Genomic DNA, 26,787 nt, shown 5'->3' with positions numbered 1-26,787 from the left:
CTTACTCGTTATTCTTTGAATAAACTTTATAATCACGTTACAGTCGAGAAGATAAACGGTTACAACTATTTGGATGTGCTGCTGCATGTGTGCAATACGTCTGCTGTCTCTGACAATCAGTAGTGAGGCTCTGTACAAGCGGATTGGCTCGGCTGCTGCCCGGCTGCGAGCGACTCCACACAGAAGGCATTTTATACAGTGGCAACGTGGTGTGTACGTTCCCTTTTTCTTTTTTCGAATCAAACGTACACCTGTAGAGCAAACACTGTCGGAGATAAGAAAACATGTCCCCTGACGAGCAAACAAGAGGCGACAGGTTCCACTGGAGACAGTAAGGTCATTCAGAGGCGCTCGGATCAACGAACTTAATCTTTCAGCAAATAACGCCGAGTGAGTCGCCCGCTGCTTTGACGTGAGAAGGTCACATGTCTTTTAAGGCCCCATTGAAACAACAAAGCACAAGTGTCCTTTTCTTTCATATACACAACACGCTCTTCATTTTTTGAACACCATGACTCAGTTGGGTTTCAAATCAAGGTACAGACTATACAATTTGCAGTTCTCAACCTGTGGCCCCTGGAGGAGCCTGTTTAGAATGTGACATTTAAAAAAAAACTAAATACTTTGGGGACTATTTTTGTGTCGGAATAAGAATTAAACTTTTTTCCAGTGTACTCTCTCAAAGTAAACATTACCAAGTCATCACTACCTCCGCCAAGGCCCAACCGTCCCATCACAAAACCACATTTAAATTCACTGGATCCACATTCTTTGAAATTGGATCTGGACAAAATTTCAAACCGCACCTATCTCGGAATTTTAGAGAAAGCGATAAAAATAAAACTGCTGGATCCGTCCCCTGATCCGGACCAAACAGACATTTGCAGACGTAACCTTGGCGGAGGGAATGACAGTGTCCATCAGGGGGCCCACGACAAGGTTGAGAACCACTGCACCGAAAATATATATACGAGGCATCGACATCATCCTCATGTGTTCCAATGTGGAACAGATCATCACTCTGATTGACAATGAGATGGATGAACACAACCGGGTCTGCCAGCCGCCTTCACAAACACACAGTTGGCCCGTCTACTGGAGCCGGAGCCTCTGAAAGGGGCCGCGATGAAAGGAAGCCAGAGAAGCCCTCAGCGGGAACAGACGGGGGCCTTTCTGTGAACGCACCCGTAGAGGAGGAGTCAAAGCTTCCAGCTCAGCCCTAAACATGACATTAGCAGATCTAAAAAAAACAAAAAACACAAAGGAGTCTTTGTCACGAATGCAGACAAGAAGAGGGGGAGCTGTTTGAGGCTGACAAACAAGGAAACTCCAAACGGCTCCATCGAGGACTCTTCATCCAGTGGGATCACTAGAGATATCGAACCAGACTGTGTACAGTGGAAGCCTTGATACAGTTTTGCAACAACACACACACAAAAATACACAAAAATAATCCTCGACTAAACGACCACTTGCTGGCTCATAAACAGCATCTTAATAAAAAAAACACACATTACAGTTAAGCTTGATCATTCTGTGTGCAGCAGGAAACAGTCCAGTGGTGAACATGGTGCAGCATTCATGATAAGTTAAGTGTTATAGAGTCACATTCATTAATCAGTCCTTTTTCCAAGTAAGAGACACAACACACGACAAAACATCCGCGACAACGCTTTCACTGGAACTGGGATCAAACCGAGACGCTCGAGTTGAAGGTGCATCGAAGTGACGGAAGTATTTATAACAGCTTTTCCCTTCAGAGTAATTATAATTAATGAAAAAGAGGTTTTCAGCAAACGCCTGTGCGGCTGAATCTACATTAAAAAGGCCGATACCTTCAGCCGACACAGACTCCTATTGCTTTCTTTTTTTTTTGAAAAGGCAAATTAAGTGGTCACAAAGCTTTCAAATAGTAGCTTCACAAGAGCAAGGAACATATCTCCAACACCCACGTGTGGTATTACAGCAGAGGATCTGACGTCGTTGAATGTGTCACACGTCACGGAGGCTAGAATTCAAACAAAAGGTTTTTGAAGCACTCAAATTAAACCCTGGCTCTAAAAACTTGTCCAAATCATATGAATGTGTTCTTCGGAGAAAGCACAAGTGACGCCCGAAGCTGGAGGACTGTGAATGTGTCACTTTGTTGACGGGGGGGGGGGGGGGCAGCAGAGAGCGACCGAGCGTCCTGCTGCGATGACCAGGCCTTATCCAGACAGGTTTATGTATTCCAGTGCTTAAAGCCTGGCCACGTGAGCTGGGAATCTGAGTCAGTCAAGAGCAAACAAGGAGTCACAGAAGGGATGGAAGAGGTGAAAGGCTCTGGGGGGGGGGGGGGGGGGGGGCGTGCGCTGTATGCCGGGCAGGAGATGATCATACCCCGTGAACCGGTGCACCAACGCTCAGTGTCCTTTTTACGCAAGCCGGCTGGAAACAGTCTCTACAGGCCAGATGACACACAAACATGGGGGGGGGGGGGGGGGGGGGGGAACACACACCCAGCAGAGGACAGCAGGCGACAGATGAAGCCCCAGGGTGGAGGCAGTGTTCTTCAGTGTCTGGGTGTGCGTGGGCCTTGAAGGCACAGATAATCCAGTGACGTCCTGAGATTCCCAGGCTGAGTGAGGAGAAGGGGGGGGGGGGGGGGGCTCAGGAGCAGCAGAGGTTGTCTATGACCAGGGCGACGTCGATACCGTACACCTCCAGCAGGTCGACCAGGAAGGAGCGGTCACACTGGGGATCCAGCCCCATGGCTCTCACGTGATCAGCGGTCAGGGTGGGGTCGGAGCTCCCTGCCACCTCGGACAGCGTCTGGAAGATGCGGTTGTTCAGCTCCATGAAGAATCTACGAGTGGAGGATTGAAGAAAAACAGTATCAGGCAGTGGTCCCCCGAATCACATTAAAATATTCATATGAAAGAAGAGTGAAGGAGGGAAAGAAGGAACGATGGAAAGGAAAAGAGGAACAAAGGAGGGGAAGGAAGGCAAAGAAGGAACGAGGGAAGTAAAGAAGGAATGGAGAAAATAAAGAAAAGGAAAGGAGGAAGGAAGAAAAGAGGAAACGGATGGACAGACAGACAGGGTTAGGGTTGGTTGGATGGATGGATGGATGGATGGATGGATGGATGGATGGATGGATGGATGGATGGATGGATGGATAGATGGATAGATGGATAGATGGATGGATGGATGGATGGATGGATAGATGGATAGATGGATAGGTAGTTTTATATACAGGGGGCACAGTGCAAAGTCTTTAGGTTTGTATGTGGCATTGCTGAGGATCGATTGGTTCAGTCCAGTTCAGTGTTCATAGTATTAATATCTTTATAAATATAAAAATACATCCTGTGTTACATAACTATGAATAAAGCTGCGGAGGACTCACAGGATGAAAAGATCCTCCTCGTTAGACGTGCAGTCTCCGTCCACCTCCTGCGAGTACAGCAGCAGTTGTCTGGGGGGGAAAAAAAAGTAATCATCCATCAATATGAAATCTGAGAGATACGACCTCAAACCACTACCCGCTGACCTCAGACCACCACTAACAGCTGATGTGAGGGACTCGTTCTCACAAATTGATATTGATTTCGAATGCAGCGCAGTTCATTTAACTCCACTTGTTGGCGTACCTCTGCTCACTCAGTTTCCGGTACTTCTCCTTGTCCGCCGCGTTCAGCCGGAGCAGCGGCTGCAAGTGGGGCCTGTGTGTTTTCACATTCTGGTTATCGATGTAGACGTCGTACAGCTCCTTCTTCTCCTCGAAGATCTTCTCTGTGGTACCTTAACACATGAAAACAGATTGTATGTTTATACTAAATTAGATTTTGTTTATTAAATTGGGCTAAATGAGCTTTTAAAAGTCAGCCTCCACTCACAGGCCACATATGACATCTCTGTTTCCAGTGTGGGGATGTCGGCTATGTTGATGTAGAAGAACGGACGCAACTCAGGAACAGAGACGCCGACTCCGGGTAGAGACACGTTGGCCAGGCAGCAAAGGCAGTAAACTGAGGGAGGACAAGTAAATGTAGAATCAAACATCTCTGTTTTGTCTGCGTTTGTGTGTGTGTGTCTGTGTGTGTGGTGTGTGTGTGTGTCAAAGCCTTTATATCTGAGCTGCTCACCCCTGTAGCAGACCACACCTACAGGCGGAGGGGAGAAGAGGAGGAGACGTTTCCTCAGCAACGCAAACTTCCACAGCACCATGATCTGCTCCCCGAAGAACTGGGTGAACTGGGACATGCAGCCCGCAGGGTGGGTGATCTGCAGGAGGGCAAGCGGTCACACATACTGTTGTTTTCATGGGACTTTAATCTGAGGAGAACATGCAACGCTGCAGGTGTGTTTGGTTGATTTCTGCACCTTCATTTCCGGGTGCATGCAGCGGTTGATGGTGGTGACACTCCAGGTCGGACAAGCGGTGACCAGGCCATTTCCTGTCGGGGGAAGGACGGCCTTCTTGTCCTCGTAGAAGGCCTCCAGTGGAGAGTACTGGCCTGGACACTTCAACTGGAGTCTACGAGAAAAGAAGAGCAGGGAGACAAAGAGAGTTTGTAACATTTTCAGGTTTGTGAAGGTAGCCTCTTGAATCACGACTTTAAAGAGTTCGCCGATAGTGGAAAGTAAAGCGTTTCTGAACATGCAAATTAAAACCATGAAGCTGAATATGAGCAAATGTTTTTGAGACTTCTGTATATTGATCATCTGTCGCCGTGCTGCACTGTGTAAATATAAAGAATCCTGCATTTAATATGAGATAAAGCTATTTATTTCCTCCATGATGCAAGATTACAGGTTGTGCTTAGTTAGTATCCGTCACTAACGTCAGGCCTCTTTGTGTTTAACCTGAAATGGTGGCTGTGTTTTACTGCTTTTTTATAGAGTCAATGTGGAGTCGAGCCTTCGTGAGAGGACTGAAGCAGCAGCACAGAGTCACTGAGGAGAAGAGAGACGCTGTCAGGCTTTGTTCCAGCTCCGTGCTCAGACTTCATACAAAAACTGCCTGTAAATGGGCTCCTGTGACGATAGCTGTGACTGGGACTCTGGCTTCATGTATAATAGATGAGAACATTTAAACAAAGGAGTGCGGACAGGAGGTAGGCACATACGGAGGAACGTGTAAACACAGTTGGGTGGGAGAGAGAAAAAAACAAGGTGAGGAGAGAAGTAATCGTGAAGAGAAACTTGCACATGCAGTTAACTCACCGGACTTGGTTCTCCAGGAAGTGCATGTAGCGGTAGAGCAGGGTGTAGGACGGAGACAGGATCCCCACGGACTTCATCCTCGCCCCCCTCTCCAGCTCGCTCTCCACAGGCATGTTGGCGAAGCAGGCCAGGCCGAAGTAAACGCCTTTACGGAAATAACTGAAAACAAGAGCAGGAATAAACACGGTGAGATGGAGACTAGAGACTGAACTAGAGCCGCCCCCCCCAATTGATCTGCTGGTGGATATCAGCCTCTCACAGGTGGTTTGGTCTAAGTATGCAGATATGAGAATTTTAGGATAAACAATGCAGAAAAGATATGCATTTATAATCATATTATATTTGCACTGGATGATCTAGTCAATAATGATGTCCATTTTCATATTGGTCAATGTAAATAATTATCAAAAAAAAATATTTTTCTATTAAGGTTTTTCCCTGAGTGAAGATTTTTTTTTTTTAAGTCTTTATTAATTAAATTATTAATGATGTGTTCTACCTCGTATCTATGCTTAGACAATGCAAAAGCATTATTTATAAATATTCGACTTTTGTTCTATTGCAGTTGATAAAGATAATAACTGATATTGTTTTTATTGCCCCGCCCAACATTTTATGTAAAACGTTTATTTTCTTAATTCAAGTTCTTTATATTTGTTCATATTTGTGTTTTCCTTTTACCTTAAGTTATTCGAATTAAGTTCAAGCTCAAGCCTCAGTTATATTTCTTTTTCAAAAGGGTTTGATATTGACATTTTACATTTTGGACACATTGCCAAATTGTGGTATCAGAAATCTTGGACCCCCGAATATCAGCATTTGCCCCAAAAAAATCTGTATCATTCGAGCTCTGGACTGTAAAAACTGAATTTCATTCTCACGTACATGAAGTCACTGTTGATCCGGTGAGAGCCACTGGCCATCGACTTGAATTCCACTCCGTCAAGGTTGACGTCGTGAGGCAGGCACCACTCCACCATGTTCCCTGCCAGCCAGCCATACACACACACACACACACACACACACACACACAGTTTTTTACTGTCAACTTTCATTCTGACCACTTCCTCCAAGTGTTACAGTGGCAAGAGATCATGTGAGAAAACACTGACTCAGCTACTGTCACTATCCAAACACTGAACTCTCCCACATGTGAATCCACTGACATCCTGATCCTGATGCTCTGGTGACTGACTGTTGACCTCTTAAAGGTTTTCTGTTTTCAAACAATACCATAGTTTAACAAGTGCAAACTGTACAATTATATATAGAAAAAAAAACTAAACTGAATCTACTGGGCTGGAGTTACTGCTTCATTTATTCTTGCTCTTGCATGAGAACTGCAGATTGCAAAAACTGGAAATCTTCATAAAGGAAGTTCACTTCTTACTCCATCAAAAACTAAACCGGTTATTTCACCACATTGGATTGGTAATCTATTGGATTAAATTGGGTTTAACGTTAGAATATTTGATGACCACAGACTACTGAATATATAAGAAGAGAATTAACAAAAACAATACATCATATAATATTCTGGATAATATTCATCAGGCAATATTTGTGGTTATTTTAAATGTGAATGATAAAAACCTCTGAGGCTCAGCTTGTTTACCTGATCTCGTATCAAACGTGACCACGAACACAGCCACGATCTGGTCCTTCTCCTCCCACTGATCCCTCACCGAGAGGCCGGGGAAGAGAACACGATGATCCGTTCCCAGAGGCTCCGGACGAGTCCACCCCGGCCCGCGGGGATCTGTCAGCGGGCGGCCCGGGCTCCGGACCCTGCTGGCAACAACAGCTGTGACCGCCTTGGACGGGCTGCAGACCTTGGCTTTTGTTGTGGTGCCCCACCCAGAACCGGGCGCGGTCCCACCGGGTGCCTGCGAACTTTTCCCCGCCGGAGCGTCCTCCGTCAGCGGCGGCGGCTGCAGCGGGCCCGCCTGGCTGGGGTCGGGCGGCGGGGGGATCTCCTCCCAGTCCAGCAGCGGGGCTCGGTCCGACTGCTTCACCATGGCGCTGCTGCCTCGGGGCGTTGGGGGACACGGGGGGAGATAACACAGAGAGACCGAGGTCCGGTGCGATGGAGCGGGTTACACGGTGCGCTGCTGCCGGCTGTGGATCATGTTCTGCGGCCGCTCTCCGGGTGTTTTCTGTGGATCTGAGTCACATCCACGATCGAGCTGCTTCTCCTCCCTGTCTCACTGTTGTGATGACGTCGGTCACTTCCGCCCACGTGTCTGTATTACTATTCAATACAATGACCCAATTTGGGTTAAAGGATATTTGTTTTAACAAATATTTAATACATCGCAACCTTTTCTTATGTACATTATTGGCTATAAATATATTAGTAATATATTAAATGTTTTATTGCAAATTTATTTAACATGTTTTTATGTTTAAATATGTTTTCTTTTAATATAAATTTGTAGTAAATGCAATGCTAGATATGAGTTGATATAAATTTGTCGTTGTAGTGTATATAGTAATGTGTGTATATACAACTCATTTCATTCAGTTAATTATTTATTTATATATAACTATGGAATGTGTGAATGTCATTAACAGCCGCTTCGTGGTCAGGTGTGTGGCGCAGGTAAAATTCAGCCAATCAGAAAGCGCGATGGGTCAAACCTGGCGGGGTAGTTTATTTAATCAGGAAGTAATTTACATACACGGCGCGAAATTCGAGCGTGTTGTTGCGCGGCTGCTGTTTGCGACTTGTTCGTGAGTAAACGGGATGAACACAACTTGTTACTCAATATCAGCTGACACACACACACACACACACACACAGACACACACACACTCTCACACACTCTCACACGCTGATGTTTATGCGTAGGAAGCATCTGTTGATCTTTCACTTTCAGTTTGAAATCACAGTGTTAGTGGATTGACTTAAAAGTATAAATTAATAAGTTATTTTAACTTGTTGGTTACATGATGGAACTTGTTCTTTAGAAGTGAAAGTCAACAAAGAGTTAATAATGGTCTAAAATCAGACTGGATATTTGTGGGCCTTCCTCCTTCAGAGGTTGATGCTTTAATTGGCTACATGCATGTTAATTATCCCTTTTATCTTCCTGAAGAGAATTAAACGGAGGACTATTAATGCTAGTAAGTATTTTTGGTCTCTAAGTGAAGTCTAATTCACCTAGAATCCTTTGCCAAACTACAGGCCCCAAGAAAGATGGCGTTGTTTGAGGAGATCAGCCAGCAGCTGGATTTCTCTAGCTGTGGAGAGGAGGCCAACAGCAGCGACAACAGCTCTGATGACTTCACCCCCAGCCTGCGCAGTCCAAGGATCTGCAGTCCTGGAATCCGCAGTCCAAGGAATTTGAGTCCCAGAATCCGCAGTCCCAGCTTCCGCAGTCCCAGAATCCGCAGTCCCAGCATCCGCAGTCCCAGAATCCACAGTCCCAGCTCGGCATGCCGGACACCCCGGGTGCAACGCCACCGCGGCAGGAGCCACGACTTGTCTTCTCCTTTCCAGTGCACCAGCCCCATACCTTACGCCTCCTGGAATAAGCTTAGGCTCTGTGACTCCCCCAGCACGCCAAAGGTGGGGGAATACTTATTGATCCTTAGTGCACCCATGTAGTCTTGGATGATTTTATCACTCGTCAAACCAGTTTGAGTTCAATGTACGATGATCTGCCTTTTTCAGAGTCTGCTCTCGAAGTCGTCTCAGCCTTGCTCTAGCTCTAAGATAAGTTGCAAACAGAGGAGCTTCCATTTCCCCTCGGCTGCAGCAAACCTCCTCCAGGCGCCCTCGGTCAACGTTAATCCCTTCACCCCTGACACTGTACGCAGGAACAGTGAGCAGCAGTGGAGGAGCAGCTCCAGGAGCGATGAAGATGACGACTATGGACACAGGTTAACTTGTGGATTCGGTCAACACTCACATTACAGGGAAATTAATCTATTTTTATCGGGATGTGGATGTCCCATTAAAAGCAGTTATTTTTAACATCAAACACTTAAATGACCAGAAGATTCCCACAATCCTGCAGGGGTGAAACTGTTTTTGACATGTGGTGGGAGATGGAAACAGTTTGAGTCCATCTTCCTGTTTTTAGTGCCCTGACACTGCAGGCCTGACTGTTAAACCCAGTGAAATGCACTTTTACAATATAAAAGGTCTAAAGGCCCTTCTCGATCTTCCAGGATGAAACACAGCCTAACGTCATCTGAGGAGGACGATGAGGCCTTCCTCCCACGAAAGGTACAGCTATTTTCATCCGTGCTTTCTGGTGAACGTAACCCTCCCTCTCAGATGCCTCTTCATCAGCAGGCTTTGTCATCTTCAGCTGCCTCCTCACGCACTGTTTTGTCCAAAAACTGACATGCAGCTAGTTCCGAGGAATCTCCAACGACACACATCCACCGTGGAAGTGTTTCCTTATTTGGTGCTCCTGGCTGTGATCAATCTGGAGATGTGACGTGTTGTGTTCCTTTTTTGGAAATTTTTGTATTTTTTACCACAAGGCTTCTCCGTCTGTTTATCTGGCAGAGACGTGCCATCCAAACCCTCATGCTGTCACGTTATGAGGGCGAGTTCCTGGAGCTGGAGTGCATCGGCGTGGGCGAGTTTGGGGCCGTGTACAAGTGTGTGAAGAGGCTGGACGGTTGCTGGTACGCCATAAAACGCTCTCGGCAACCCCTCGCAGGCTCCGCCAATGAGTGAGTCAGCACCATGTCACACTCGCACCGACTTTTTTTAATTATTTGGTTACTGATTTGATCAAATGAACCCATGACCTCCTTTTCTTTTAACATCCTTCCAGGCAGCTGGCCCTGAAGGAGGTCTATGCACACGCTGTTCTGGGGCACCACCCACATGTTGTTCGTTATTATTCAGCATGGGCTGAGGACGATCACATGATTATACAGAATGAATACTGTGATGGTGAGTTTCAAGTTAACGTCCACAGCACGTAATAAAACAAGTTAAATGATTAACTGTTTTCACCCGTGTCTGTTTAAAGGTTTATTTATTAGCTGGGTTACACAACTATAAGATTATTTATTCCACAACTGGATTGTTGTTAAGCTGCAGCCTTTCCTGGGGATGTATTTCATGTTGATGTGATATCTCGAGTTTATCTCTCTCCCATGTAAATTTGTTGCATTGGTTTTCATGTTGACTGTTTTGGACCAGGTTTTTATGACAAATTAATAATTTAGATTATCAGAGCGCTTCCCTTTTTCTATTATATCTCTACTATGAGAACAATACAATCATGTGTAGGCTTGTTGGTGGAGGTTTGTGTTCAACTGAGATCCACACTAGTTGTAAATATGTTGAACCAAGACATGGACGTGTGTGTGTTGAGCCAGGTGGAAGCCTCGGTGATGCCATTGTGAAGAAGCGGCTGCAGTGTGAGCTGTTCTCAGAGGCCGAGCTGAAAGATCTGCTCTTACAAGTGTCCATGGGTCTGAAGTACATCCACAGCACAGGCCTGGTGCACTTGGACATCAAGCCAGGTAAGTCTTGTACAGTGGTTTTCACTTTGTGTTTCCTTGCACCTTCTGACAGTGTCTCACCTCTGCAGGTAATATATTTATTTGCCAGCGTCCCTGCCCCACCGCGGCAGGCGAGGGGGAGAGTGAGGAGGAAGATGACAGGAGCGCTCCCGCAGGGGTCATTTTCAAAATTGGTATTCCATTTGATATTAGATATGTTTCTACCTTTTTTTTTTTTTTTTTTTTTTTCTTTTTTTAAATGTGTGTTGGCAGTTAATTGTGACTCCTGTTGTTTTCTTCAGGGGATCTGGGTCACGTGACATCAACCAGCAATCCTCAAGTTGAGGAAGGGGATAGCCGCTTTCTGGCCAGTGAGGTCCTGCATGAGGTGAAACTGTTTTCTATCCTTGACTGAAATTAGTAATGGATTCTGAGCTGGTATTAAAAATTCATAGATCGAGTATTTATTTCCTAACATCTACGTAAACTGTCTCCTCCCAGGATTACAGCCACCTCCCCAAGGCGGACATCTTTGCTCTGGGCCTCACGGTGCTGCTCGCAGCTGGGGCTCCTCCTCTGCCTCAGAACGGAGCTGAGTGGCACAGCCTTCGAGAGGGGAAGCTGCCGGAGCTGGCGCAGGAGCTCTCACCTGCCTTCAGAGGCCTCATACAGGTACTCCAACAGAATGGAAGAGACTTGGATTTCCGCTGCTTCCTGTGTCGATGTCAGTCCTGTCTGATGTACTCTGGTTCGTTTTATTATTTTCTTCTCTTGTCAGTTGTTACTGGATCCAGACCAGAGGAAGCGGCCATCTGCCAGGGAGCTTTGCAAGCACCCAGTGTTGAGGGATGAGAGGACTGGGAGGCTGGCCACTCAGCTGCGTAGAGAGCTCAACGTGGAGAAGTTCAGGACGGCCATGCTTGAGAAGTAAGAAGGGATAATGAAGGTTGATTAAAGCTGCAGTTCTGATTCTGGGCTCCAGCTGCTTGAATGTAATGGGTCTCATTCACCAACCGTTCTTAAGAAGCCATGTCTTCAGTCTAACATTCATAAATGTTTTCGTATCCGTTTTTTTTTTTCTTGTGTAAGAACAGAATCTACTCACACTGAAGACAAATCTTACGCACACTTGACTACTGAAATGCTTGTGTAAAATAATCCGTTATTTATTATTTACTTTTAATTGTGCAGTTTGTGTAAATGTTCTAGTTTAAGAAAATTCTTAAACCTTATGATATTGGTGAATGAGACCCAGTGTTCCCAGGCATCAGTTTCTAATATTTAGGGTTTGACTCCCAGAACAAGCTTTAGAGTACTATACCACAAAATAAAGATAACCAAGGACTGTCTTTATATTGTATATTAATAATTTTGCCTGAGACTGTACCCCTACATGGTCTATTACAGTAATTAACCTAAAATGACCAGTAGGTGGCGCAATTTCATATTTTATGAAAACTGCCATATTACTGTTATGCACTTTGTTTTATTAAATTATCACTTTGATCACAGTATGGAAATTCCCTTCTCCTCAGAGAGCTCCAGGAAGCTCGTCAGGCAGCACTGTCCCCCAAGCAGAGCCTCCCTCCTGGGCTGAAGGCTCATGCCAAGATGGGCTCTCTACCCAAATCAGGGAGGAGACTTGTTGGTCGGAGCACGGCTCGATCTATAAGCTACGATGTCTCTGGATATGGAATATGATGGGGGGGAGTGAAGCCCATGTATCACCTTCTGAAACAAGATGGTGGTATAAATGCAGAATGTCAAAGTGAGGCCCGTACGAGCTTATCTGTTCCAGACGGGGCACTGGAAAAGACAATCATGGATGGACGACTGGTGCAACTGAAAGTCTGGAGGATGTTGGACAGCATCAGTTTGACACAGATTAATCCTTTCAAACGTCAAGTGATAAGTTTCAACATCATGTATCTGCTGAAGACCAATGTCGAGGTCTTGTTTTTTTATTTTTTTTAAACTGTAAATAAAACTTTAAACCATTTTTATCAGATGAAGTTTTTTTCTTTTTCTTAAAACCGCTTTACAAGTCTTGTCTTAACTTCTCTGGGGTTTAAGCACTTTAAAAAAAAATAATAATAAGTTCGACAAAGCTGAAGCAGGGACTTTCCAGAGGAGAGTTGTTCTTATCTCCAGCTGCAGTAAACTGTGTGACTGTGACGCTGCAACCACAACCACAAAAGACTTCACTGAGTCACCACACTGTAAAGGAAGTGCTCGTGATTCCACTGAAAACTAGGCTGGCACCACATATCCTGTGTGTTTAAAATAGTCTGCATCTTATTATTACAAATAATTTGTATTGAGTACATTTTGACTGTTGTAGTTGATTAAGGGTGGAGTGCATTTTAACTACTTCCATTGACTTAAAGAGGCACTTGACAGGCTAATCTATGATGGTGCACCATATTTTATATTTAAACATTTGTGTGTGTTCAACATGTTAATATTTAAAGTCACTCGTAAGAATAGAAAGTACAATATTTCCCTCACACTTTAAAAGTTATGCTTATGTACAGAACTTTCACAAATGTACGTTCCTCCCACAACTAATGCAACTGTAACTAGACTGGTTCTCAGTAGAGTTCCTACTGCCAGCAAGGCCCAACAGTCCCCTCATGAAACCACGTTTAAATGCACAACATCTGGATTCGTATCTGGATCTGGACCAAGTTTAAAACACTCAAATATCAGAGCCTATAGGCCAGATTTGTTTTTATCAAGATAAGTTATTCTAAATATAAAAGGCCCACCCCATTTATATTTATCAAACACTAGTGAAAACATCACTATGATTATTCTACATTCAATTTCTGCCAATCGACCCCCCTTCACAATAAATCCTACACAGTGGCCCTAATTTAAATATTACAGAGGTGTTGAATCTCAAATTTCCCGACGGCCTGGAATGCGTCATGGTGCGTTCACAAGCCCGGCCCCCTCACAGTCAGGGAGCTGCAGTTGTTTGTCTCGCTGGGATCGATCACCAGCGCATCACTGGTCGATACTGGTTATTTATAGGAGGCGACGAGTTTTTACCGGTCACAAGAAACGAATGTGAGTCAAAGTATTTTATCTCTATTTTTACGTTAAATTTGATTCGGTGATGCTAACGCGGCTAGCTAGTCCAAAACAACTTTAAACGTAGCTTTAGCTTAGCCTCCCTAGCTAGCTTAACTAAAATAAAAGTTGTTGTTTTTTACGTGTTGGTTGTAAATAGTAACTTTTCTGAAGTTGCAGGTGTTGTTTGTTTTATTAAGTGCGTAACTTAACGCGTTCTTTCCCTATTTTAACGTAACTTTAAGTTGAGTTTCATCTCCTCCATCTGTGTATGTCTGCGTTAACCAGGCGGAGAGGGTTGACTCCTCCATGGACAACCTGGGGATGGATGTGACCGGGGATTCGAGAGCCGCCCTGGTCATTCTGGCCTTCCTCCAGGCGGACTGTCAAGGCGCAGAGCTCCAGAAGGAGCTGCTCTCTCTGAGGAACGAGTTCCATCTCACCCGGGACATCAACTGCAACGGCCCCCGGATCGAAACCGCCGAGGACGGGTACCTGGAGACCGACGGTAACAGTCCCCTGTCCGAAAGTGTCCCAGTGTATCTGCACGATTTCCAGCCTGTGGCGGAGCTGCAGTGGCAAGGTGAGCATCTTCAAACTAAATACACCTCCAGCTGTCTCCGGATCAGCTGTTTTTGTGTTTGTTTATCGAGAAGTAGGGTCATTTTAATTTGAGGTGAACACACAGAATCAAATCTGTTCACTAACACACTTGTTTACCTGCAGTATGACTTTGTTATCTCACTGTTATCTCGGTCCTCAGCTCAGAGCACAGCCATTCTTGTCTGAGAAGTAGTTTCCTTTTACAGTAAGAGACAACCTGTTCTGTAAAGTGAAAGCAGGAAGTGACAGCTGTTTGTCAGACTTGACGCCAGAGTTTTAACCACAAGGGATTTTGTTGTCTTCACGTCCTCCTCGTTTAATCCAGACACACTGAACGTTATTTATTTTTATTATCATTCTGCTCTGATGTTTCCCTGCAGGGAACCAGGTCGCTGCAGCCAACATTCAGCAGGTGGCGGAGGAGCTCAGAGAAATCGCAGACCAGCTCCAGGAAAGTGTCATGGCCCAGGCCACCAGCAACCTGATGAGGAACAGATCAGACTCCCAATCTGAGGTGAGCCGGCCCTCAGCCTTTATTCACGGGCTGTCGATGTTCGACGAGTCATTAGCTGTAGTAACTTAAACCAACACTGAATAGTTTCCTTTTTTTAAATGATCACAAAGCACAAAAGCTTCCACTATTGTCTCAAAATGAATTAAGACTATTACTCTGTTCTCAGGTTTCTCTGCTAAACAGTTTAGCAGAAGTGGTAAACCACAGAGGTAGCGACACGAGTTGTCTAACCCACACCAACAGCTTATTTAAATGTGACATTTGCTGTTTTAAATCATGTCCCGTGCTCTTTTAGATTAATTCGATTTCCAATGATTTTGAAACAGTGGATGTACTTTAGGCCTTTTCTGTTCTTCAAACTGTGTACGTTTATGTATTAAGAAGTTCAAAATACAGGAAAACATTGTGATATAAGGCATATTGTCCAAAATGTTTGTGAATTTGTTAAGAAATAATGAAAAAATTAATACAAATTGTCATATTTTGGGGACTGATATCTAAGTTTTTGCAGTTTTGTCATTTGCAGAGTTATGCACTCAACTGAAGGGCATTCTAATCTTTCAATTAAGCACTTTGTAACCTTAAAAAAGTGCAATATAGTTTGTTTGAAGTATTTAAGCCAAAGTGGTATTACTTGTATTTCCCGCAGTGGAAAACCCACCTGAACTCGGAGGTACAGCGGATAATGAGGAACGGCACTGGTCTGGAGCATCTACAACAGGAGCGGGTGGTCATGGCCCTCACGCTCACCCTGGTTAAAGGAGTGTGTGAACAGGCCCCACACCTTCTGAGGAGCCTCTTCAACGCGGCACTGCAGTTCATCAGGTGACTTCAGAGCGGACGCCTGACAGGAAGTAACACGTACATGTGGTGGAGCGACACCAGAAATCTGCTCCTCATTATCAGTCCAGTGAGAACGGAGCCGTGCAACCGGAAGTGTAGTCAACCCTTTTCAAACTTGTCATTTGACTTTTACCGTAAGGATGAGTTTGCAAAACTTTTTTTTGTTTTTTTCTTTGCTCTGCATCTTTCTGCCTCCGTTTACTCTTTACACTTAAAAGTGAAACTTTTTGTTTATACTTGAAATACGTGACTCTTTTTGTATTGTCATTCTGCTTTTGTAACTTGACTTAATATACAGTATTTCTGATTTGATTTACTTTCAATCTTAAACTAAATAGTTGAGATTTTCTGTTTTCCTTTCATAAATGTGAAATTTGTTAAAATGAAATTATACACTTGAACATTTTAATAAAACCACTACAGAAAACTTCTCGAATGCTCTTTTTCATCCAAACTTTTATTTTCACATTTTGATTTCAAACAGTGTATTTCAGGAAAGTCAGAGTACAAAGTGTCTTTAGAATCCATCCTGCTCTGTACATTCACACTTTCCCTTAGAGCTGGTCGAGTATTTTAATGTGGAAACATCCCTCCTGTATCTGAAAAACCCTCAGCAACAAGAATTAACACCTTACACTGTTTTATGTGGGCCATTCAAACCCTCATGCTGTCACGTTATGAGGGCGAGTTCCTGGAGCTGGAGTGCATCGGCGTGGGCGAGTTTGGGGCCGTGTACAAGTGCGTGAAGAGGCTGGACGGTTGCTGGTACGCCATAAAACGCTCTCGGCAACCCCTCGCAGGCTCCGCCAATGAGTGAGTCAGCACCATGTCACACTCACACCGACTTTTTTTAATTATTTGGTTACTGATTTGATCAAATGAACCCATGACCTCCTTTTCTTTTAACATCCTTCCAGGCAGCTGGCCCTGAAGGAGGTCTATGCACCCGCTGTTCTGGGGCATCACCCACATGTTGTTCGTTATAATTCAGCATGGGCAGAGGACGATCACATGATTATACAGAATGAATACTGTGATGGTGAGTTTCAAGTTAACGTCCACAGCACGTAATAAAACAAGTTAAATGATTAACTGTTTTCACCCGTGTCTGTTTAAAGGTTTATTTATTAGCTGGGTTACACAACTATAAGATTATTTATTCCGCAAATGGATTGTTGTTAAGCTGCAGCCTTTCCTGGGGATGTATTTCATGTTGATGTTATATCTTGAGTTTATCTCTCTCCCATGTAAATTTGTTGCATTGGTTTTCATGTTGACTGTTTTGGACCAGGTTTTTATGACAAATTAATAATTTAGATTATCAGAGCGCTTCCTTTTTCTATTATATCTCTACTATGAGAACAATACAATCATTTGTAGGCTTGTTGGTGGAGGTTTGTGTTCAACTGAGATCCACACTAGTTGTAAATATGTTGAGGCAAGACATGGACGTGTGTGTGTGTTGAGCCAGGTGGAAGCCTCGGTGATGCCATTGTGAAGAAGCGGCTGAAGTGTGAGCTGTTCTCAGAGGCCGAGCTGAAAGATCTGCTCTTACAAGTGTCCATGGGTCTGAAGTACATCCACAGCACAGGCCTGGTGCACTTGGACATCAAGCCAGGTAAGTCTTGTACAGTGGTTTTCACTTTGTGTTTCCTTGCACCTTCTGACAGTGTCTCACCTCTGCAGGTAATATATTTATTTGCCAGCGTCCCTGCCCCACCGCGGCAGGCGAGGGGGAGAGTGAGGAGGAAGATGACAGGAGCGCTCCCGCAGGAGTCATTTTCAAAATTGGTATTCCATTTGATATTAGATATGTTTCTACCTTTTTTTTTTTCTTTTTTAAATGTGTGTTGTTAGTTAATTGTGACTCCTGTTGTTTTCTTCAGGGGATCTGGGTCACGTGACATCAACCAGCAATCCTCAAGTTGAGGAAGGGGATAGCCGCTTTCTGGCCAGTGAGGTCCTGCATGAGGTGAAACTGTTTTCCATCCTTGACTGAAAATAGTAATGGATTTTGAGCTGGTATTAAAAATTCATAGATCCAGTATTCATTTCCTAACATCTACGTAAACTGTCTCCTCCCAGGATTACAGCCACCTCCCCAAGGCGGACATCTTTGCTCTGGGCCTCACGGTGCTGCTCGCAGCTGGGGCTCCTCCTCTGCCTCAGAACGGAGCTGAGTGGCACAGCCTTCGAGAGGGGAAGCTGCCGGAGCTGGCGCAGGAGCTCTCACCTGCCTTCAGAGGCCTCATACAGGTACTCCAACAAAATGGAAGAGGCTTGGATTTCCGCTGCTTCCTGTGTCGATGTCAGTCCTGTCTGATGTACTCTGGTTCGTTTTATTATTTTCTTCTCTTGTCAGTTGTTACTGGATCCAGACCAGAGGAAGCGGCCATCTGCCAGGGAGCTTTGCAAGCACCCAGTGTTGAGGGATGAGAGGACTGGGAGGCTGGCCACTCAGCTGCGTAGAGAGCTCAACGTGGAGAAGTTCAGGACGGCCATGCTTGAGAAGTAAGAAGGGATAATGAAGGTTGATTAAAGCTGCAGTTCTGATTCTGGGCTCCAGCTGCTTGAATGTAATGGGTCTCATTCACCAACCGTTCTTAAGAAGCCATGTCTTCAGTCTAACATTCATAAATGTTTTCGTATCTGAATCTACTCACACTGAAGACAAATCTTACGCACACTTGACTACTGAAATGCTTGTGTAAAATGATCTGTTATTTATTATTTACTTTTAATTGTGCAGTTTGTGTAAATGTTCTAATTTAAGAAAATTCTTAAACCTTATGATATTGGTGAATGAGACCCAGTGTTCCCAGGCATCAGTTTCTAATATTTAGGGTTTGACTCCCAGAACAAGCTTTAGAGTACTATACCACAAAATAAAGATAACCAAGGACTGTCTTTATATTGTACATTAATAATTTTGCCTGAGACTGTACCCCTACATGGTCTATTACAGTAATTAACCTAAAATGACCAGTAGGTAGCGGAATTTCATATTTTATGAAAACAGCCATATTACTGTTATGCACTTTGTTTTATTAAATTATCACATTGATCACAGTATGGAAATTCCCTTCTCCTCAGAGAGCTTCAGGAAGCTCGTCAGGCAGCACTGTCCCCCAAGCAGAGCCTCCCTCCTGGGCTGAAAGCTCATGCCAAGATGGGCTCTCTACCCAAATCAGGGAGGAGACTTGTTGGTCGGAGCACGGCTCGATCTATAAGCTACGATGTCTCTGGATATGGAATCTGATGGGGGGAGTGAAGCCCATGTATCACCTTCTGAAACAAGATGGTGGTATAAATGCAGAATGTCAAAGTGAGGCCCGTACGAGCTTATCTGTTCCAGACGGGGCACTGGAAAGGACAATCATGGATGGACGACTGGTGCAACTGCAAGTCTGGAGGATGTTGGACAGCATCAGTTTGACACAGATTAATCCTTTCAAACGTCAAGTGATAAGTTTCAACATCATGTATCTGCTGAAGACCAATGTCGAGGTCTTGTTTTTTTATTTTTTTTTAAACTGTAAATAAAACTTTAAACCATTTTTATCAGATGAAGTTTTTTTCTTTTTCTTAAAGCCGCTTTACAAGTCTTAACTTCTCTGGGGTTTAAGCACTTTAAAAAAATAAAAATAAGTTCGACAAAGCTGAAGCAGGGACTTTTCAGAGGAGAATTGTTCTTATCTCCAGCTGCAGTAAACTGTGTGACTGTGATGCTGCAACCACAACAAGACTTCACTGAGTCACCACACTGTAAAGGAAGTGCTCGTGATTCCACTGAAAACTAGACTGGCACCACATACCCTGTGTGTTTAAAATAGTCTGCATCTTATTATTACAAATAATTTATATTGAGTACATTTTGACTGTTGTAGTTGGGTGGAGTGCATTTTAACTACTTCTTCCATTGACTTAAAGAGGCACTTGACAGGCTAATCTATGATGGTGCACCATATTTTATATTTAAACATTTGTGTGTGTTCATGTTAATATTTAAAGTCACTCGTAAGAATAGAAAGTACAATATTTCCCTCACACTTTGAAAGTTATGCTTATGTACAGAACTTTCACAAATGTACGTTCCTCCCACAACTAATGCAACTGTAACTAGACTGGTTCTCAGTAGAGTTCCTACTGCCAGCAAGGCCCAACAGTCCCCTCATGAAACCACGTTTAAATGCACAACATCTGGATTCGTATCTGGATCTGGACCAAGTTTAAAACACTCAAATATCAGAGCCTATAGGCCAGATTTGTTTTTATCAAGATAAATTATTCTAAATATAAAAGGCCCACTCCATTTATATTTATCAAACACTAGTGAAAACATCACTATGATTATTCTACATTCAATTTCTGCCAATCGACCCCCCTTCACAATAAATCCTACACACTGGCCCTAATTTAAATATTACAGAGGTGTTGAATCTCAAATTTCCCAACGGCCTGGAATGCGTCATGGTGCGTTCACAAGCCCGGCCCCCTCACAGTCAGGGAGCTGCAGTTGTTTGTCTCGCTGGGATCGATCACCAGCGCATCACTGGTCCATACTGGTTATTTATAGGAGGCGACGAGTTTTTCCCGGTCAATAGAAACGAATGTGAGTCAAAGTATTTTATCTTTTTTTGTGTTAAGTTGGATTCGGTGATGCTAACGCGGCTAGCTAGTCCAAAACAACTTTAAACGTAGCTTTAGCTTAGCCTCCCTAGCTAGCTTAACTAAAATAAAAGTCGTTGTTTTTACGTGTTGGTTGTAAATAGTAACTTTTCTGAAGTTTCAGGTGTTGTTTGTTTTATTAAGTGCGTAACTTAACGCGTTCTTTCCCTATTTTAACGTAACTTTAAGTTGAGTTTCATCTCCTCCATCTGTGTAGGTCTTGCACTAACCAGGCGGAGAGGGTTGACTCCTCCATGGACAAACTGGGGATGGATGTGACCGGGGATTCGAGAGCCGCCCTGATCATTCTGGCCTTCCTCCAGGCGGACTGTCAAGGCGCAGAGCTCCGGAAAGAGCTGCACTCTCTGAGCAACGAGTTCCATCTCACCCGGGACATCAACTGCAGCGGACCCTGGAGCATTAGTCGTCGTGAGATCGCTCGTCCCCGGCCCGAACTTGTCCCAGTGGATCTGCCCGATATCCAGCCTGTGGCGGAGCTGGAGTGGCAATGTGAGCATCTTCAAACTAAATACACCTCCAGCTGTCTCCCGATCAGCTGTTTGTGTGTTTGTTTATCGAGAAGTAGGGTCATTTTAATTTGAGGTGAACACACAGAATCAAATCTGTTCACTAGATAGATAGATTACTTTATTCATCCCCGAGGGGAAATTAAGTCGTCATAGCAGCCGGTACATTTGAATACAATAAAATACAATACAATAGAATAAAATATAAAATATAAAATATTGCGGTAGAAAGAATAAAAACAGAAACACAAGATAAATGGGTAGATAAGGTGCAGTGGCAGATGATGGTAATAGTACTGATGATATGATGGTAATGTTATTGTTAGACAGTATATAAAAGATAGTACAGTATATATAGTATATAATATATATTTATATATGATAGTAATTATACCAATATAATAGCAGTATATAGTAATAATAGCAGCAACGGTATATATAATAATAATAATAGTAGAATATAATAATAATAACATGTACACATGTATAAATAAAATATGTGTATATAGACTTATATATACAAAGAATATACAAAGAGTATGATATAATATATGATATATAGTACGGGTATCAATATAAGTATTTGGCGATACAATAGATAATATAATATACTGTGAGTGTAAGAATATGTAGACAGAGTGTTCAAAAGACAATATTATTGTATGAAATGATGAATTGAGACAGGTATATTAAGATCAGTTCTGTGATGGTGGCTCTGACAGAGGTAGAGGAGTTGTATAGTCTTATTGCGGTTGGGAGGAACGACTTCCTGTATCGTTCCTTAGAGCAACGGGGTTGAATGAGTCTGTGGCTGAAGCTGCTCCTTAGCTTGTCCAGTGTTTTGTGGAGGGGGTGAGAGGGATTTTCCATGATTGCCAGCAGTTTTGCCAGCATCCTGTCCTCCACCACCTCATCCAGGGTGACAAGCTTAGAGCCAACCACAGACTCTGCCTTCCTAATCAGTTTTTTCAGTCTGTTGGCGTCCTTTGCCTTGATGCCCGTACCCCAGGACACCACAGCAAAGAAGATGGTGCTCGCCACAACAGACTTATAAAACATCTGCAGCATCTTGTTGCAGACGTTGAAGGACCTGAGCCTCCTCAGGAAATAAAGCCGGCTCAGGCCCTTCTTGTAGACGGCCTCTGTGTTGGTGGACCAGTCCAGTTTATTGTCTAGTGTGACACCCAGGTACTTGTAAGCAGGGACCACCACCACAGCCGTCCCACCGATGCAGACAGGAGAGGGCAGGGGCTTGGTCCTCCTGAAATCCACCACCATCTCCCTCGTCTTCTTCACGTTGAGCTGCATGCGGTTCTCCCCACACCACTTCACAAAGCGGTCAACCAGGTCCCTGTACTCAGCCTCCCCTCCGCCCTCAACACACCCCACAATGGCCGTGTCATCAGAGAACTTCTGCAGATGACACGTCTCTGTGCAGTGCTTAAATCAGCAGTGTATGTGGTGAAGAGGAAGGGGGACAGCACAGTTCCCTGGGGGGCCCCGATGTTACTGATCAGACGATCAGACACACAGTTCTGTAATCTCACAAACTGCGGTCTGCCCGTCAGATAGTCATCGACCCAAGCGATGAGGGGAGCACTCACCTGCGTGCCCTCCAGTTTGGCCTTCAGCAGTCTGGGCTGGATGGTGTTGAAGGCGCTGGAGAAGTCGAAAAACATGATCCGGACTGAGGTGTTGGGTCTGTCCAGGGAGGAGTAAGCCTTCTGCAGCAGGTAGATGATTGCATCATCAACCCCAACATGGGGCTGATATGCAAACTGAAGGGGGTCTTGTGATGGGCCCACCAGCGGTCTGAGGTGGGCCAGGACCAGTCTTTCCATGACCTTCATGATGTGAGAGGTCAGTGCCACCGGCCTGTAGTCCTCCAGTGCAGCAGGACGTCCTTTTTTGGGCACTGGGACCAGGCAAGATGTTTTCCAGAGCACTGGCACTCTCTGAAGGTGTAGGCTCAGGTTGAAGAGGTGCTGGAGAACTCCACAGAGCTGGCTGGAACATGCCTTCAGCACACGAGGGCTGATGCGGTCCGGCCCCGCAGCTTTCCTCGGTTTGAGCCTCTCCAGCTCTCTCCTCACCTGGCTGGCTGTGATGTGGAGTCCAGACAGGGGGGTGGGGGATGTCAGTGGTGGGTTTGAGGGTGGTGCAGAGATGTTTGTGTTGCAGGAGGTGGTGGGGGGCTGTGGGGGATGTGAGGATGTCCTGGGGGTGGGAGGTGTGAGAAGGTCTGTGGTAAAGGCCGGCGGGGGGGTGTGGGGAGATGGTGACTGGGGTGGTGGGGGGCAGGGGGTGATGGGGGGAGGTGGGGGGTTGTTGCTCAGAGACGCAGTCGTAGAGTCAGCGGAGGGTCCGCTGGGGGTGGGGGGGTTGGGGTTGAACCTATTGAAGAACGTGTTCAGCTCGTTCGCACGTCGTTCATCCCCAGCTGCTCCCCCATCTCTCCTCTTGAAACCAGTGATCTCCTTCATCCCACTCCAGACGTCCCTGCTGTTGTTGTCCTCCAGTTTGTGCTCCAGTTTTCTTCTGAAGTTGTCCTTGCTCTTGCTTTACCTGCAGAATGACTCTGTTATCTCACTGTCATCTCGGTCCTGAGCTCAGAGCACAGCCATTTCTGTCTGAGAAGTAGTTTCCTTTTACAGTAAGAGACAATCTGTTCTGTAAAGTGAAAGCAGGAAGTGACAGCTGTTTGTCAGACTTGACACCAAAGAGTTTTAACCACAAGGGATTTCGTTGTGTTCACGTCCTCCTCGTTGAATCCAGACACAATGAACGTTATTTATTATTATTATCATTCTGCTCTGATGTTTCCCTGCAGGGAACCAAGAAGCTGCAGCCAACATTCAGCAGGTGGCGGAGGAGATCAGAGAAGTCGCAGACCAGCTCCAGGAAAGTGTCATAGCCCAGGCCACCAGCAACCTGATGAGGAACAGATCAGACTCCCAATCTGAGGTGAGCCGGCCCTCAGCCTCTATTCACGGGCTGTCGATGTTCGACGAGTCATTAGCTGTAGTAACTTACTTTTTTTAAATTATCACAAAGCACAAGAGCTTCCACTATTGTCTCAAAATGAATTAAGACTATTACTCTGTTCTCAGGTTTCTCTGCTAAACAGTTTAGCAGAAGTGGTAAACCACAGAGGTAGCGACACGAGTTGTCTAACCCACACCAACAGCTTATTTAAATGTGACATTTGCTGTTTTAAATCACGTCCCGTGCTCTTTTAGATTAATTCGATTTCCAATGATTTTGAAACAGTGGATGTACTTTAGGCCTTTTCTGTTAGAGCTTCAAACTGTGTATGTTTTTGTATTCAAAATACAGGAAAACATTGTGATATAAGGCAAATTGTCCACATTTTTTTGAATTTGTTAAGAAATAATGAAAAAATGTATACAAATTGTCATATTTTGGGGACTGATATCTGAGTTTTTGCAGTTTTGCCATTTGCAGAGTTATGCACTCAACTGAACGGCATTCTTTTTTTTTTTAAACATATATTTATTGGTTTTATACATTTACATCAATTTACATACATACAAGAACCTTCCCCAACCTAAATATATGGCAGTAAAAAATGACAGTAAATCATACAAATATCACAAAAATTATGACTAAAACATAAATTCAAGGACAAAAACTTACAATGAAAGTCCTAATGAAGTTTAAATTAAAAAAAAGTTAAATAAATATATACATAAGTAACAAAAAGTACAGTCACAAACCTGGATCAGAGTACAGCACACCTCCCTCACAACAGATCAGTCACCTTGCATTTCCAATGCCTCTTCAATGTCACCATTCTTAATAAAGTCCAGAAACATCTCCCATATAAGGTAAAATTGAGAAGCTTTCTTCCTAACTATATAGGTTAACTTTTCAAGAGCCAAACTCGTTGTTAAGTTGTTTAACCAGTTGCCTAGAGAGGGGCAATGTACATTCTTCCACGATAGAGCGATTGAGCGCCTGGCCTGTAGAAGACACAGATCAACCATTTTCCTATCTCTACTAGACAGAGAACAATTGTCTGGATAGAGGCTTAGTATACATAGCTTATGATTTAGCGGTACTGGAGAAGAGGTAATTTGAGAGATATACTGTATCACCGAACTCCAACATTTTTGAATCTCCTCACATTCCCACAAACAGTGATATAAAGTACCCTGATGAATATTGCACTTATAGCATCGATCAGGCAAATTAGGATCAAACCTGTTTAACTTCACAGGAGTGATATACGTTCTCATTATCCAATTATATTGTATTAATCTCAGTCGTGTGTTAATGGTTTGAGTATGTACCTTTGAACATATTATACCCCAATCCTCCACTGAAATGTCCTCTTGTAAGTCCCCAATCCACTGCTGTCTCTTACTTTCAGAGTTGTCTTTATGGTTTTCCACCAATATGTTATATAATTGAGTAACCACTCCTTTGCTGGAACAAGATTTTGTAAAAAATATCTCCAGTGTGGACATTGGGGGTTGTTGCACTGAATTCTTCAAACATGTAAGAATAAAACTTCTAAGTTGTAGATATTTAAAGAAGTGTTTCTGTGGTACATCGAATTTTGCTTTCAGCTCGTCAAATGACATTAGAGTGTTGTCCTTATAGATATCTAGTAGTTTAGTTATGCCCTTACTTAACCATACTTTAAACCCCATGTCATTCTTAGCCGGGCTAAAGTGCTCATTGCCCCAGATAGGTGAGAAACAGGATAACACTGGGAGATCTCCAAGATACTTATGCACTTCATGCCAAACAATAATAGTGTTTTTCACAAAGAGATTATCAGTGTTTTTTCTTAGTTTCTTAAGGGTAGCCGAGTATAAAAAACTATCCAGCGTCAGACCCTTTGAGGACAACATCTCAATCTGTAACCAGGGCTGGACCTCTTCTTTAGAGAACCAAAACATGGCGGCCCTCAATTGTGCAGACCAGTAGTACCACTGTAAGTTTGGTAGTTGTAAACCTCCCCTATCATAAGGCAAGTATAGAAGAGAGAGTCTAAGTCGTGGCTTCCTGTTGTTCCAAATAAAGTCTGAAAGCAGCTTCCTTACTTTAGAGAAAAAAGAAGGTGGAGGAGCTAATGGGATTGATTGAAAAATGTATAAGAATTTAGGCAATATATTCATTTTAATTATATTTATTCTTCTTCCATCTTTGGACATCATCTGACAGGTTAGCCAACATAGGCTACTGAACGGCATTCTAATCTTTCAATTAAGCACTTTGTAACTTTAAAAAAGTGCAATATAGTTTGTTTGAAGTATTTAAGCCAAAGTGGTATTACTTGTATTTCCCGCAGTGGAAAACCCACCTGAACTCGGAGGTACAGCGGATATTGAGGAACGGCACTGGTCTGGAGCATCTACCTCATGAGCGATTGGTCATGGCCCTCACGCTCACCCTGGTTAAAGGAGTGTGTGAACAGGCCCCACAATTTCTGAGGAGCCTCTTCAACGCGGCACTGCAGTTCATCAGGTGACTTCAGAGCGGCCGCCTGACAGGAAGTAACACGTACATGTGGTGGAGCGACGCCAGAAATCTGCTCCTCATTATCAGTCCAGTGAGAACGGAGCCGTGCAACCGGAAGTGTAGTCAACCCTTTTCAAACTTATGCTTTGCATCTTTCTGCATCCGTTTACTCTTTACTTAACACTTAAAAGTGAAACTTTTTGTTTATATTTGAAATACGTGACTCTTTTTGTATTGTCATTCTGCTTTTGTAACTTGAATTAATATACAGTATTACTGAGATTTTGTTTACTTTCAATCTTAAACTAAATCCTTTCATGAATGGGAAATTTTTTAAAATGAAATTATACACTTGAACATTTTAATAAAACCACTACAGAAAAC

General features: G+C 43.9%; 5 protein-coding genes across 10 annotated transcripts; 4 read left to right on the top strand and 1 right to left on the bottom strand.

Annotated features, from left to right (window-relative positions):
- Nucleotides 1-2,471: 2,471 nt before the first annotated feature.
- dennd11 (DENN domain containing 11) lies at nucleotides 2,472-7,226 on the bottom strand. Its single transcript, XM_053427172.1, has 9 exons — nucleotides 6,824-7,226; nucleotides 6,094-6,193; nucleotides 5,209-5,367; nucleotides 4,366-4,519; nucleotides 4,128-4,266; nucleotides 3,879-4,010; nucleotides 3,633-3,783; nucleotides 3,389-3,457; nucleotides 2,472-2,845 (listed from the first exon to the last, which is right to left on the bottom strand). The coding sequence occupies exons 1-9, from the start codon at nucleotides 7,224-7,226 to the stop codon at nucleotides 2,650-2,652; spliced, it is 1,503 nt and encodes a 500-aa protein (XP_053283147.1). The 3' UTR covers nucleotides 2,472-2,649.
- A 22-nt stretch (nucleotides 7,227-7,248) lies between these two features.
- On the top strand, nucleotides 7,249-12,689 carry wee2 (WEE2 oocyte meiosis inhibiting kinase). 4 transcript variants are annotated; one of them, XM_053427166.1, is made up of 12 exons: nucleotides 7,249-7,311; nucleotides 8,396-8,779; nucleotides 8,885-9,093; nucleotides 9,385-9,442; nucleotides 9,731-9,900; nucleotides 10,005-10,126; nucleotides 10,558-10,704; nucleotides 10,773-10,877; nucleotides 10,986-11,071; nucleotides 11,185-11,355; nucleotides 11,462-11,610; nucleotides 12,219-12,689. In XM_053427166.1, the coding sequence occupies exons 2-12, from the start codon at nucleotides 8,408-8,410 to the stop codon at nucleotides 12,382-12,384; spliced, it is 1,755 nt and encodes a 584-aa protein (XP_053283141.1). In that variant the 5' UTR covers nucleotides 7,249-7,311; nucleotides 8,396-8,407; the 3' UTR covers nucleotides 12,385-12,689. The 4 variants fall into 4 exon arrangements, with proteins under 4 accessions (XP_053283141.1, XP_053283139.1, XP_053283140.1 ...); XM_053427164.1 differs by having other exon boundaries at nucleotides 7,265-7,449; XM_053427165.1 differs by lacking the exon at nucleotides 7,249-7,311 and adding an exon at nucleotides 7,570-7,941.
- Nucleotides 12,690-13,620: 931 nt separating this feature from the next.
- Nucleotides 13,621-16,148, top strand: bida (BH3 interacting domain death agonist). The gene is made up of 4 exons (XM_053427181.1): nucleotides 13,621-13,755; nucleotides 14,047-14,341; nucleotides 14,742-14,875; nucleotides 15,525-16,148. Exons 2-4 carry the CDS (start codon nucleotides 14,068-14,070, stop codon nucleotides 15,702-15,704), a joined length of 588 nt encoding a protein of 195 aa, XP_053283156.1. The 5' UTR covers nucleotides 13,621-13,755; nucleotides 14,047-14,067; the 3' UTR covers nucleotides 15,705-16,148.
- Nucleotides 16,149-16,283: 135 nt separating this feature from the next.
- On the top strand, nucleotides 16,284-19,282 carry LOC128444615 (wee1-like protein kinase 2). 2 transcript variants are annotated; one of them, XM_053427174.1, is made up of 8 exons: nucleotides 16,284-16,531; nucleotides 16,636-16,757; nucleotides 17,190-17,336; nucleotides 17,405-17,509; nucleotides 17,605-17,690; nucleotides 17,804-17,974; nucleotides 18,081-18,229; nucleotides 18,812-19,282. In XM_053427174.1, exons 1-8 carry the CDS (start codon nucleotides 16,362-16,364, stop codon nucleotides 18,975-18,977), a joined length of 1,116 nt encoding a protein of 371 aa, XP_053283149.1. In that variant the 5' UTR covers nucleotides 16,284-16,361; the 3' UTR covers nucleotides 18,978-19,282. The 2 variants fall into 2 exon arrangements, with proteins under 2 accessions (XP_053283149.1, XP_053283150.1); XM_053427175.1 differs by lacking the exon at nucleotides 17,405-17,509.
- Nucleotides 19,283-20,200: 918 nt separating this feature from the next.
- On the top strand, nucleotides 20,201-26,786 carry LOC128444618 (uncharacterized). Of its 2 annotated transcripts, none has more exons than XM_053427179.1 (4): nucleotides 20,201-20,330; nucleotides 20,604-20,896; nucleotides 23,744-23,877; nucleotides 26,234-26,786. In XM_053427179.1, coding segments are annotated over exons 1-4 (609 nt in total). In that variant the 5' UTR covers nucleotides 20,201-20,328; the 3' UTR covers nucleotides 26,414-26,786. The 2 variants fall into 2 exon arrangements, with proteins under 2 accessions (XP_053283154.1, XP_053283155.1); XM_053427180.1 differs by having other exon boundaries at nucleotides 20,206-20,330; nucleotides 20,620-20,896.
- Nucleotide 26,787: the final 1 nt, after the last annotated feature.

Source organism: Pleuronectes platessa, chromosome 7 (genome assembly GCF_947347685.1).
Source record: "Pleuronectes platessa chromosome 7, fPlePla1.1, whole genome shotgun sequence".
NCBI lineage: Eukaryota > Metazoa > Chordata > Actinopteri > Pleuronectiformes > Pleuronectidae > Pleuronectes > Pleuronectes platessa.
The sequence above is the reverse complement of the archived record's forward strand: the minus strand, read 5'-3'. Positions and strand labels throughout refer to the sequence as shown.